This window comes from Arachis hypogaea, chromosome 6 (assembly GCF_003086295.3).
Source record: "Arachis hypogaea cultivar Tifrunner chromosome 6, arahy.Tifrunner.gnm2.J5K5, whole genome shotgun sequence".
NCBI classification, from domain to species: domain Eukaryota; kingdom Viridiplantae; phylum Streptophyta; class Magnoliopsida; order Fabales; family Fabaceae; genus Arachis; species Arachis hypogaea.
Genome location: NC_092041.1, coordinates 604,903 through 618,627, shown reverse-complemented (window position 1 = coordinate 618,627; position 13,725 = coordinate 604,903). Strand labels below are relative to the sequence as shown.

The 13,725-nt window shown below is 27.2% G+C and overlaps 2 protein-coding genes across 2 annotated transcripts; both read left to right on the top strand.

Annotated features, from left to right (window-relative positions):
• Positions 1-966: 966 nt before the first annotated feature.
• Positions 967-5,751, top strand: LOC112695135 (auxin response factor 9). Its single transcript, XM_072197195.1, has 14 exons — positions 967-1,160; positions 1,630-1,745; positions 1,888-1,995; positions 2,110-2,166; positions 2,276-2,332; positions 2,438-2,522; positions 2,627-2,717; positions 2,816-2,980; positions 3,059-3,172; positions 3,256-3,328; positions 3,408-3,552; positions 3,837-4,216; positions 4,924-5,111; positions 5,433-5,751. The coding sequence occupies exons 1-14, from the start codon at positions 1,154-1,156 to the stop codon at positions 5,482-5,484; spliced, it is 1,638 nt and encodes a 545-aa protein (XP_072053296.1). The 5' UTR covers positions 967-1,153; the 3' UTR covers positions 5,485-5,751.
• A 5,583-nt stretch (positions 5,752-11,334) lies between these two features.
• LOC112695134 (uncharacterized protein At4g00950) lies at positions 11,335-13,394 on the top strand. Its single transcript, XM_025747349.3, has 3 exons — positions 11,335-12,119; positions 12,333-12,560; positions 13,068-13,394. Exons 1-3 carry the CDS (start codon positions 11,691-11,693, stop codon positions 13,152-13,154), a joined length of 744 nt encoding a protein of 247 aa, XP_025603134.1. The 5' UTR covers positions 11,335-11,690; the 3' UTR covers positions 13,155-13,394.
• The last annotated feature ends 331 nt before the right edge of the window (positions 13,395-13,725 follow it).

Here is a 13,725-nt window from a genome sequence, read left to right as displayed (position 1 = left end):
TAACTAATCATGCTATATGACACTACGTATAAATTTGTATTTGGCATTTTATAATTTTTTTTATTATACTACTCTGAATAAATTTAGTTTTATTTTATTGCATATTTGATCATTTTACCATGTCAGATTGTGATTATTCTAGCAAATAATTATTTAGTTAAACAAAATGTATAAATATATAATATACAATAATTAATTTAATGATTGAATCAATGATGTATTATTATTATTATTGTTATTATTATTATTATTTAGATATTTTTTTACCTTTTTTAATTTTTTAAGTTTTTTTTTTGTTTTTTTAAATCGGATATCGAATTATCTAAATCGATCTAATTTAGGTTTAATCGGCTCATATTACTTTAACTCTATTCACTAAAAATTACAAATCCGAACCAATTAAAATTTATTCACTTAAATTCTTATTTTTTTCAAATTTAAACAAATTTAACCCATGAAAATTCTTACTAATATACAATCATTTTAGATATATACAAAAATTTAGTTATTAAATTAGTCATTTTTATAAAATATATTAAAATATAAAATATATATTAAAAATAAATAAAATAATATATATTTATATATATTATAATTTATTTAAAATAAAAACTTAAGTACAGTCAATTTCATATAAAATTGATAATTAAAAATCGTTAAATAATTTAAATAATTTGATTAAATTTTTATCTAACTTCTAGTCAACTTTATGTAAAGTTGAGTTTTTACTTTTATTTTAATGACTGTCTTCTAGTGTGGAAGTAAAATTTTTTATTAATATATTATGGAAAAGAATTAACATCTTTTTTGTATGATGAAAGGGAAGGACAAGAAGCAAAAGGAAATAGAGAGAAAAGCCTTCCATTCTAAAAAAGTGTGACCCTTTTCTCTTGCAGCTTCAAAGTGAAGGGGCCAAAAAAGTTATGATCCCTTGATATTCTTCGGTTTTGGTGACACACCATAAACAACACAACCATGCTTTCTGCTTTCTGTAACTGAAACTTGAAGCAGCTCCAAACAAACAAACAAAGAAAAAAGAAAAAAGAATACACATATAAAGCAGAACAATTCACAGTCATCAGTTACAGAAAGAGAAGAAGCAAGAGAGAACACAAAGGAACACATTATCATTCACTCTCATTTAACCATCATCATGGCTGGTTGCTCTCTCTCTCTCTCTCTCTTTCTCTCTCTTGTTTGTCTTTTTTTGTCTTTGGTCTTTGTTTTTCTGTTGTTGGTGTTCTTTTTATTTGTTGTGCTTTCTATGGTTGAATGGCATATAAGGAAGAAGGTAATAATCTCAGTGGTTTCTTGTCAAAGGAAACAACTTCAGTGTGAGGTTATGGTTGGAATTTTATGTGGTTTTGTTGTTACCATGTTTGGTTAATGTGAGTGTTGAGCTGAAAAAGAGTAATGTCTCTGTTCTTTTAGCAATTGACTAATGTTGTTGGGACCCTTCATTTTTAATGTTTTCCTTTAATTTTTCAATATGAAGTGAATGACCCTTTTGCCTTGTGAACATGGACTAAGGAAGAGCTTAATGCAAAAATGAGAGAAAAAAGTTTCCAACTTTGGTCTGAAAAAAACCATGCAAAGTTTCCAACATGTTTGTGTTTTGTTTTGTGGCAGATGGGGCTGGTGATGATTTGTTTAAAGAGCTATGGAGGTTGTGTGCAGGGCCATTAATGGATGTTCCTTGTGTTCAAGACATAGTTTTCTATTTCCCTCAGGGTCACATTGAATTGGTATGATATACACTTCTTTACCTTGTTTCTGATTTTGTTTGTGAATTTCATTTTTTTCCATTTTTGTGCTATGTATGCTTTCAAATTTAAGCCTTAAGGGGGTTTAGTAAGTGTTATATAATTTTGATTTTTTCTTTTGTAGTTGCCAGAACCTACAGAACAAGAATTGAGGCAGATGAAGAACCAGAAATCTCCCAAATACGATCTTCCGTCGAAGATCTTATGCCGTGTTATCGATGTTAAGTGTCTGGTAATGTTTATCTTTTTTTGGTTCCTTATGTTGTGTTATGTGTTCTTGATTGGCTCATTGGAATGATGATTTTTCATGTACTGATTATAGAATCTTGTTAATTTTGTTTTGTAGGCCGAGATGGAAACCGACGAGGTTTATGCTCGAATCACTTTGCAGCCATCTTCAGATGTGAGAATTTGATACATTTTCCGAACAATTAATTCCCACATCATTGAAAATTGAAAAATGTTCAACTGATTTTTCCATTTTTTTTCTGGTTTTGTTCTATGTACAACAGAATGATCCTCTAGATCCTAATCCAAGTTGTTCTGAGAAACCGAAACAGAAATTTTACTCATTTTGTAAGACACTGAGTACCTCAGATACTAGCTGAGAATGATCGAACCAGAATATTCATGGGGTTGAATGGAAAATAATAAAAAGAGTTTATGTGTTGTAGGATATGACAATGGAAAATCCTACTCAGGAGTTGGTAGCAAAGGATATTCATGGGGTTGAATGGAAGTTTAAGCATATATACAGAGGTAACTTTTTCTTGGTTTATAATATTGGAAAAATCTTTGTTGTTTTTCTTTGAATTTATGTTTTAACTGCGAAATCTTCTTATTGTTTTGCACAATTTATTAAGGACATCCGAAGAGGCACCTGCTTACAACTGGCTGGAGTGCATTCGTTGCGGCCAAGAAATTGGTTGTCGGAGATTCTTTTGTTTTTCTAAGGTACTTGAAATCATGATAATGCATTCTATAATGTCCTGCTTTGACATAATTAGTCCTTATGCTGCGAATTTCCGTGCTTCAATCCTTGATTCTTACAGGGGAGAGAATGGACAACTGAGAGTAGGCGTTAGGCGTTTGAATCCGCCGCAGAGTCCTACACCTTCCTCGGTGGTGTCGACACAAAACATGCGCCTCGGAGTGATTGTTACTGCGAGCCATTCTGTTATGACTAGTACCATGTTTGTGGTTTATTACAAGCCAAGGTTTGTAAGCATCTTTTAAACATTTTGTGTAACTCTTACTTGAAACATTTATTCTTTTAACTTTTGAATTCAATTCAGGACTAGCCAGTTTATTGTTAGTTTAAACAAATATATTGACACGATGAACAATGACTTCAAAATCGGAATGCGATTCAAGATGAGACATGAGGGTGAAGATCCACTTGACAAAAGGTATCATTTTAAATGTGTATCAAGAGTTTAATCTACCTTAGTCTCTAAGTTGATCTTAGATTAATGCACCATTATTTTGTCAGGTTTTGTGGTACTATAGTTGGAGTTGGAGATGAATCTCAAGAATGGCTAAATTCTCAATGGAGGTCATTGAAGGTTGGACTTCATTCGAAATCACTCATTAAGTTCTTCTAATTTTCTCATTAGTGTATAATTTTTTTTCTTTGTTACATAGGTTCGATGGGATGAACCAGCAACAATGCAAAGACCAGATAGAGTTTCATGTTGGGAGATTGAACCTCTTGTTACTTCGCCTTTGAATATGATTCAACCGATGGCGAAGGGAAAGAGATCAAGGCATGCTGAGGCTTCATCTTCTGGTAGGAAAAAGAATGTTACTTTGATCATGTGCACTTTACATCCTAAACTTTATAAATATGCAATTTACACCTTGAAGTTGTTGAACCGCGCAAAAAACGACTTTTCTTAACTTTTCTTCCAAAATTACCCTTTCACGTGATGTATTTTATTGATAAAATAACATCTTAATAGAGGGGTAATTTTGGAAGGAAAGTTAACAATAAGTCGTTTTTTAACCGTTCGACAACCTTAGGGTGTTAATGAACAAACATTGTTCGATTATTAACTTTTTCAGCTGCTTCAGGTAGCAAAGAAAGCCAAGTAGCTACAATATGGCAGCCACCACATTTGAATGGCAATGGAAATTCTTCTCAAGACCCCGAAAACAACAAAGCCGTCGTCCTGGCCGGTCCAGCTGGCGAAGGCCCGGCATGCGACCACAACGAAGACGGGAAGAAGGGCATGGATTGCTGGTTGTTTGGGGTGAATTTGACTAGCAGCTATAGTAATGTTGTTACTCCTTTGGAGAAAGAACTTTGGTGTGAAGCTTCAACTATCCTTCATTGTGGTCCCAAAGAATCTATTATTGTTGGTGCATGTGAGACTGAGAAGGTTCAGAGTCTCAATAACCATTCACTGTCCAACAAGCAGGGCCATGTACCATCCATGAGGACTAGGACTAAGGTACCTTTATTTTATTTTTTATTTTTGTTTCAGCCTTAAACATACATATGAAATATATTAAAATTTTTAAGTATACCAAGAACACTGGTGTTTTAGTACTTTTAGTCATTAATCTCAATCATGTATATATTTTATGATCGAGATCAACGCGGTAAAACGACTGAAACACCGTTATTCTTGATATACTTGAAACTCTTCGTATGTGATACATGTAATGTTTTCAAAGATTCCTTCCACATTTTTAAGAGAGGTTGGGTCAAATAATGTAAAAAGGGGAAGGAAATTGTTCAGCCTTTGTTTTGAGTAGGACAGTGTTTGGTAGCTAGGAATCTTTGAAGGTGACAAATTAGTGAAATACCTAAATAGTCCCTATGAAAGTTTACTTAATTGACAAAATAACCCGTAAAAGATCGAATATTTATTTGACATGTTCTAAAAAATTAGGTGGTTTGACAATTGGATCCGATTGTCGATTGGGCCTAATTTTGTCATGAATCATGACATGGAAGTCCAACTGATGATCGGATGAACTTGTTAGACGACGATATCGAAGAAATATTAATGTTTGGTTGGTTATTTTATTAGCAAAGAGATATTTCGGGTGTTATTTCAGTAATTTACTTGTATAAAATTGTCTCCTGAATTTTTTCCTTCATAATTCATTATTTTATTTTTTATGTTTTTTTATTTATATTTAATTTTTGAAGGTGAAAATGGAAGGTGTAGCAGTTGGTCGTGCAATTGACTTGACCACAATAAATGGTTATGATGAACTCATAGTTGAGCTTGAGAAAATGTTTGACATTGAAGGAGAAATTATATCTCAGAAGAAATGGGCTGTTACTTTCACTGATGAAGAAAATGACCTTATGCTTCTTGATGATGATTTATGGCAGTGAGTAACTTCAACTTTCTTGCATAGTTTCTTCTGTTTTTCAAATTTTCTTTTTAAAGATATGTAAATGGTTTATTGTTATTATTATGAAAACTTTCTCAAGACTCATCAAGAAGCTTTTCTTTTCTGATTTTCACAAAAAAAAAGACATTTTGTAACTTGATATTTTTTGTATAGTCCAAAAAATAGCTATTCTATATGGTTTTTTATTTATTAAAATTTTGATTATTTTATAAAAGGTTTTACAATTATATGAATTTTTTTTTAGTAATAACAAAAACTTGGAACAAACCCTTTAATTTATGCTATGAAATTTTGTAGGGACTTCTGCAAAATGGTGAAGAGGATTTTCATTTGTTCAAAGGAGGATTAATTAGTCATTTGTTGAATGACTTGACTCCATGTTGTGATTCATAACATCACTCAACATCTATCAATCTAATATAATATGCTTAGAAACCTTAATTAACCTTTTTCTTTTATTTTTAATTTTTATTTTTAAGCTTTAATAGGTTTAGGAAGGGAAGGAAATCTGATGGTAGTGTGCATAGCAACTAGGTGGATTTTATTTTTTAGGTACTTTATAATTGTAAATATCCTAGTTTATTTTAATTTTTTAATTTTATTTTTATTCTGTGTTTAATATTGTGCAGTAATTTTCTACATCTATGCACTCTTGTCACAAATTATTTTTATTAGTTACCGAATTTTTCAAATAAAATTAAAAATAGCATTCAGTAAAAAAAAAATGAAAATCAGAAACCGTCCCATTCTCTTTTTGCATTTATTCCCATATTTTGATAAAATTCTAAAAATTCAATATTTTTAAATTAAAAAAACTCCCCATATATTAAGTATGATTTTGTTAGTGAGTGTTCTAAATATACATGACATAAGCTTGGTTATTATTTTATTTAATAATGTCAAAAGTATATTACATTACATGTTAAGAAAATCAAAATTAGTAGACCAAAAAAAAAAAAAAAACTACAAGACAAAATTTAATTCCTTGAAAAGGGTTTAATTGACCTAATTTAATTAGGTGAGTTCTATGGTGTAAAAAGAAAAAAATTTCTATACCTATAGATATGTGTTGGTTTATTGGAGAGCTTGACAAGTGTTTAAAGGAAGACAAAATCTGTACTCTTTGCAGGAGAAGTACAAAGGCCTTGTTTTTTCTACAAGTTGTTAGGTCAAAATTTTGATTGACTAATTATACTAATTAAAATTAAATTTAGTAAGATGATAAACCTCACCACAAAATTATTTTTTTATCGATCTTTAACAACTACAATAAAAGGCTTCCGTTTATATATTTTATTTTGTTTGAACTTTGAATCATTTTAATCTTTTAATAAACTAACTTATTATTTTTATTTTTAATCCATATTTATTATTGTTATTACTATTATAGTAAACTTTGTTAAATTCAAATAAAAGTTTAATTATTTTGTTGGTTTCTATAATTTTGCAAAATTTTTAATTAGGTCTTTATATTTTTTTAATTTAGTTTCTGCATTAATTTTTTTTAATTAGGTCCTTTTTTACCGTATAGAGACTTAATTAAAAAAACTTTAGAGCAAAAACTTAATTAAAAAAAATATAAAAATTTAATTAAAATTTTCTTAAAATTATAGAAATCAATAGAATAAATAAGCTCCAAATAAAAAATATATTCATTGTGTTATATTGTAAGCCAAAATACAATTGTAATGTATTCCACAAATATGATTCACATATTACATAATTAGTCATACTAACAATATCCATTTGTAATTATTTTTTTTTATATTATGAGCAATACATACTTAATGATCTTTTTATTATTAAAATAAAATAAATTACACTAATTTTTGCTAGCATCTAAATTCACTAAATACGTTTAATTAAATTAAAAGTTAACAATAAAAAATATTATTTATTATATTGTTATTTACAATTTTTAAATTCTGTGACGGTAAACATATTTTTAAGACAATTTAATAATATAAAACTTATGACATAATATTTTTTTTATTAGATATCATACAACCCTTTATTTTTAAACAATATTGCCATATAAAATAATTTACTATATATTTTGTAAATAAAAAATAAATTTAGATTAAATGGTTAATAGCTTAAATTGTGTCGTTATTTTTCGAACAATAATAAAACAGAAATCCAATTTATGATGAGGTCTATTATTATGTCAACATAATTAGTCATAATGAAAATAATTACTCACTTAAATTTTATATAAAAAAGAGAATTTTTTATATCATTTCTATAAAGAGTATAAACTTTGTCTTCTTTTTTAAACACTTGTCAAACTCTCCAATGAGCCAACACATATCTATAGGTGTAGAATTTTTTTTCTTTCTACACCATAGAACTCACCATTTAATAATATAAGATCAATATAAGATTGATGCACTTAAATGCACACATATGAGCTCTGTTGGTGATGCAGATATTGACATTGACGTGATGGAAAGTGACATATAAGTTTCTTTAGAGATACACAAAACAATGATTGCGTTAGTATCATCAAAATCCACTTTTGGATACCTACACAACTGGAAAAGAGTTTAATCACAATTTTAATTTTTAATGACTCACAATTTATTTATATAATGCGGATTTTTTTTTTGTTAAAATTTACGTTTTTTTCTTTCTAAAAGATCATTCTAATCTACCATTACATTTTTAAATATTTTGAAAATATTTTTGTTATTTTAGTGTTTGGATATATGTTTGTCAGCATCTAAATATTTAAAAAATAGTTTTTTTTTTGTTGAAAATCAAGTATTATTACTTATCAGAAGAAAGTAGTTTTAAAATTATATATATATATATATATATATATAGTGTTAAGGGGATTTAATTTAAATAATAAAAAAATTATATATAAACTACAAAATATGGGAGAAAATGATAAATACTATATGCAACATAAATAATTACTACAATATATCATCAATAATATTATAACTTTCAAATTGACACCTAAAACAATTTTTTTGTTTGTTTATGAAATTATAGTTTCAAATTGACTTACCTTAACTTTCATTCTTAGCTTATTTTTTTCATCAGTATTCAATTTTGAATAATTTTAAGTAACTTTTAATTGAATACTATTGTTGTTGTTGATTGGGTTTGGTTTGGTATTTTTTATTTTTTTATTTTTAAAAAGAAGAAAGCCAAGCTCGTACATAATAGGCTAATCTTTTTATATGAAAAAAATATTGATATTTTTGTTGGAAATATAATTATTTGATATAATTACAGGTGGGTCATGAGTGAATTTTGTAGATGGGGAGTCAACGCATGGAGATGTGTTGCCACATGACAACATCTTAGCCCACGTGTTAAATAATTTTTACAATACTGTAATACACTTTAAATATCAATATTTAACTAAAACACTACATATATATATTTTGATGATTCTCGAAGCAAATATATGGTTGCCCAAAATGTGGAGGCAAAAGTTGTTTTCAACATGATTCTTGTTCTTCTTGCCTATAAGCTATAACAATCAAGATAATTTAACAAAACAGTCAATGAAAAATTGAAAACAAGAGTAGTTGGTACACCAACTATATTTATATAAATTAAAGTGATTTTATTTATCTATCAAAACTGATGGCCATTTATATCATTCTTAATCAAATAGTTGATGAAATTATTCATAATTATCTCTTTCAAAATTTGATTAAAGTGAAAAATATAGAGTAATTTTTAGATTGGAATTCATCTTATGATGGAAAATGGACTTCAATTACTACAAAATGATCATGAATATTTCATTATTATAAATTTATTTATTAAAATTACTTGTAATAATTGATGAGATGTGGACACTTAATTTTTATTTCATATATATATATATATATATATTATATCAGTGTTATTTTAAGACTATCATGTTAAGGAATATTTTTAGACATGCATGGAACTTAAAACTTTGAGATTTTCTTGAAATAATTTATTCAAAAAGTTTACATAGTTAAATAAAAATATATAAATAATTATATATTTATTTTATGCACCCTTTTTATGTAAGAAATTATTTTTTGGTTGTGTGAATTTTAAACAAACATTTTTTTTAATTTTCTTATATTTGTCTTATTTTAAAATTCGATCTTTTTTTATTTTTGAGTAACAAAAATTGAATTCTTTTATCATAAATATTTTGATATTATATTATAAAATTACTTATGCCAAAAGTTTAAATTATTAAATAGAAATATATAATTTATATTTTTGCAGAGATGAATGTATGTATGTAACTAAAATAAGATGTTAAAAATAATTAAAAAATAATTTATTTTAATATCAACAAAATATCAAAATATTATTACGGTTTATCTAAAAAATACTTTATATTTTATATATAGGCATGTTTCCATATTTATAAAACTGTAAAATTCGTGTATCAGCATATCTCGTGTCTGTGTTGTATCCATATAATATTGCCTTTTCATTTAAATCTAGATTTTGTCCACCCAAGAAAATAAGTTGTTATTATTTTTATTTTTTAAAATTAAAGCTTTCCTACAAAAAAATACTTGACTTTTGAGATAGTTGGCCATATATGAACCTCAATTCTCAGCTTGTAACTTTCAAATGTGCTTCTTGGTGAAAGGAAATCATATGCAATTTGTGACAAATTGAAATTTCTTGTTTTTTAGGGCAAACTATGTTATGTTAATTAATGTTGTTTTGGAAACCAATCACTAGTGACTATTTAATGCCCTATGCATGCTTCTCAATTCTCCATCACAATTTGGTATCAACCACATACACCAAGCCACACTAGGAACCAACCATTAATATTTGAATAATAATCTTCTAACAATTTCACTACGCATAACTATTTTCAGATTGGAATTTTTTTTCCCTCTTATGTACGCTCTATAACATGAAATATTGGAAGTTCAAAAACATTATTGGTACATCAGATATTGTTAAAATCCAAATAAAAATATTATTATTAATTAATTGTATATTTAAATTAGTTTTAAATAAATAAAATATAAAAATATTGTCAAGTAGTTCTGTGATCAAATCAATTGATTATGTGAAAACTAGGACATTTATAATCGAAAAAATTATGCGGAAGTTTGTGAAAAACATGTTACTACATTTTGATCATATATTATGTGTATATAAAAATTAACTATCAATTAATTACCGTATAAAAAACATATTTGGTGTTTTATTAAACTTTTATTATCCTCCTATAAATAAATTAATTATTAAACTATTACAGATTTGATAGCTAATTATTTAATTAAAAAATCTATTAATTAATTTATATATATAAATATACACAAATATACTATGAATAACTCAGTTATTAATTTTTGGCATGCAAATTTTACATACATAACAGACATTTTATGCATGTTTCTACAAATTATGTTTGTTTTATGGAATGATAATGTATGAAGGAATTGAATTGCCTACACTATATGCATATTTTGAGAAAATTACATGTAGCAATGGTTATTGATTATGAATGGTCATTTTGTAACTTTTCTGCAGAGAAAGGCATCATTTTTTTGTGGAGTAGCTTCACCTTTGTGGCACTTTCTTTCCTTCAATATCTCATAAAAAAGACACCAAAGTTTGTTGTATATTCATAAATGTCCTAATCCCTACATATATAAGCTTATTTATAATTTATAATAAATTATATTATTAAGAATTTAACTAATTATAACCATTTTTTTAGGATGAGTATTTTATTTCATAACATAAATTAAGAACATCTAAAAAATAATAAGATCATCTATTAAACTACTATTCAACCTACTGAATATTAGTATTTTACTACTTCAATTTTAGATATTTTAAATAGTATGAACTTGTAAACAATTAAAAGAAAAAATAGATACCTATATATTTATCAATCATACTATGTGTACACTAAAATTAATCAGTACTATAAAATATATATATTTAAAATAAATTAAACAATACATATATTTATACATAGATACATAATAACTAATTTTAATATATATATAGAGGGGCGAAGCTACATTGTAGCAAAAAGGGGTAATTGCCTCCCTAATTTTAATTTTTTACATGTAAATTATATATAAATTTCAGCTTAGTCTCCTTAAAATTTTATTTTAGTCTTATTTTATTATATAAATATTTTTGGTCTCCTTCTAATCTTTCATCTAGTTCCGTCCCTGTATATATAATACTTTTGTATATTTATTTATTTGCACTGTGAAAGCGGGAGATATATTATAATATGTTAGAAATATTTTCACTAGATTGACATAAAGATAATTGAAATCTCCAATATTAATGTATGCTTTTATATATAAAAATACGATAAAAATAACTTAATATTAGCTATATTCTATATTCTTAAATATCAAATTATTTTACAAACAAATTGAGGAATAACCAAAAGCTTCTCTTGTTGATACACAAATAAGAAATTCCCTCTTATTTATTTATATAAAGGATTTGGAATTATATATACCATGAAATTGATTTGATTATTTTCAAAATAGGACCAGAAGATTAAAGAGTCTTATTATATAACAAACACAAAGAAGGGAGAAAGCAAAGATGAGTGGTTGTAAAACAGAGTCAGAAACAGAGCAAGAGCAAGAACAGAGTAACACATCAATTCTTCTACCAATATTCAAGTTCAATCCTCAAACCACAATGGTGGATTATTCTTATTCTTCTTCTTCTCCTGAGAGGTCAGGGATTGTAACTCCACCACTTTGCACCTTAGCTTCAGTACCATTTGGTTGGGAAGAGGAACCTGGCAAGCCAAGAATAACTTCTTCTTCTTCTAATACTAATGCCATTGTTACTTTGACCAAGTCAAAGTCAAAGTCAAAGTCATTGCAACTTCCTCCAAGGTTGCAACAACTAGTTCATGATGAAGGTGATGATGATGCAACCAAAGTTCACTCACCAAGCAGTGTATTGGAGGGTCCTTATTGTATCTCAAGAAGCAACACTTGCCACCTTCCTCCATCTTCTAGAGTGAGTTTTCGGTTCCAACAAAGAGAAATGATATTTGTACTATTTTTTCTGTATATTTTTTAATATGGTTTTTTTTTAGTATAAAAGCGTTATTTATTTTGTTTTATTTTTTTTTTATCGATCACTTTTAATATAAAAGAGATGTTACAAAGATAGTACATGTAATATTTTTTATGTATAATATACTTTACTAACTAAGATTGTTTGTATTAGGGTCTAGACACAGGAATGAGGACGAAGGAGAGAGGGTGGTTTGGTTCATTGAGGGGATGGAAGGGCTTCAATGTCAAAAGGGAAGTGAGTAGGGGCAGTTATGTCTTTTCCTCTAATTCTACATCTTCTGCTGATGAAGATTATCATGTTAATGAGAATAAGGTGAGAAGTGTGACAAAGATGCAACGTTCTAGAAGCATTTCCCACCTCTTCCATGCCAAGCCATGGGTAAGTTTTGACTTCTAAACATTAAGAACTTGTGTTATAGTGATAATTTCCTTTCTAGGGTTAAGTGGTTAATGAATATTAGTACTTAAATACTTCTTTTTATAGGAGTGCATGTAAATTCAAAGTGGTTGATTTATTTTCATCTAAGAATATCTCATAGGAAATTCTTTTGAATTTTTTATTTTTTAAGGATATGGTGAATGAAATATGTGAAATTGGTGTTGTAGTTGTTATTTGGTTATAAACACTATGGAATAGGTTGAAAACTATCTTGCACTTATGAAAATTATGAAGATTATATTTTTAATTAATGTGGCTTTAGACTAGAAACTATTTGTGAGTATATATAATACATGTTTTAGAAACTTTTATAACCATTCAAAAAAAAAATTAGTAATTTTAAATACATTTTAAATATATTTGCCTTAGATCTTTTTACAAAGTTATAACATTGAATAAGGATATGGTCCCTTAATAATGTTATTGCACTGCTTTTGATTTTTATAGACAATGATACGTGAGAGCTTCAAGCAAGTGGTTCCATGGAAGAGTCAAAAGCTCAAGGAAGTTGGCTATGGTGCCCTTAATCTCTAGGACTTTTTACCATAGTCAGGTCCAAATCAATCATAACTTATCCATGATTCACCTGTTTTTTCAATAATTTAATTTTAATATTATTATTTTTTTGGTTTCATCTTTTTCTTCCCTTTATGAAATCAATATCACTGTAAAACTTTGTACTGAATCCTGGGAGTGTTATTTTATGTATTACAATACTTATATAATTTTATAGTTTAAACATTCAATGTTTATAATATAGTATAGTTGATATTACTTTTATATACTCATTTATTTAATGTTGACAAAATAATATTTACTTGGTCATAGCTTAAAACACATGATACAAGCATAATATGTACATATTTAAAAGATGCATATTTTGAAGCACTGAAGCACTTTACATACTATTTCAGCAATTAAATTTGGCCAAATTCCACCGTAATTTGAAGCTTTTACCCCCATTGATAGTTTTATAAGTTGTATTGCAACAATTAACTGTGTAAATTTAGCTACTAATTTGTGTATCCAACAATTCATTTGTGAATGATCGATCTTTAAATAGTGTTTAAATTTATGATCGATTAGTCTTTAGCATGTTGAACTG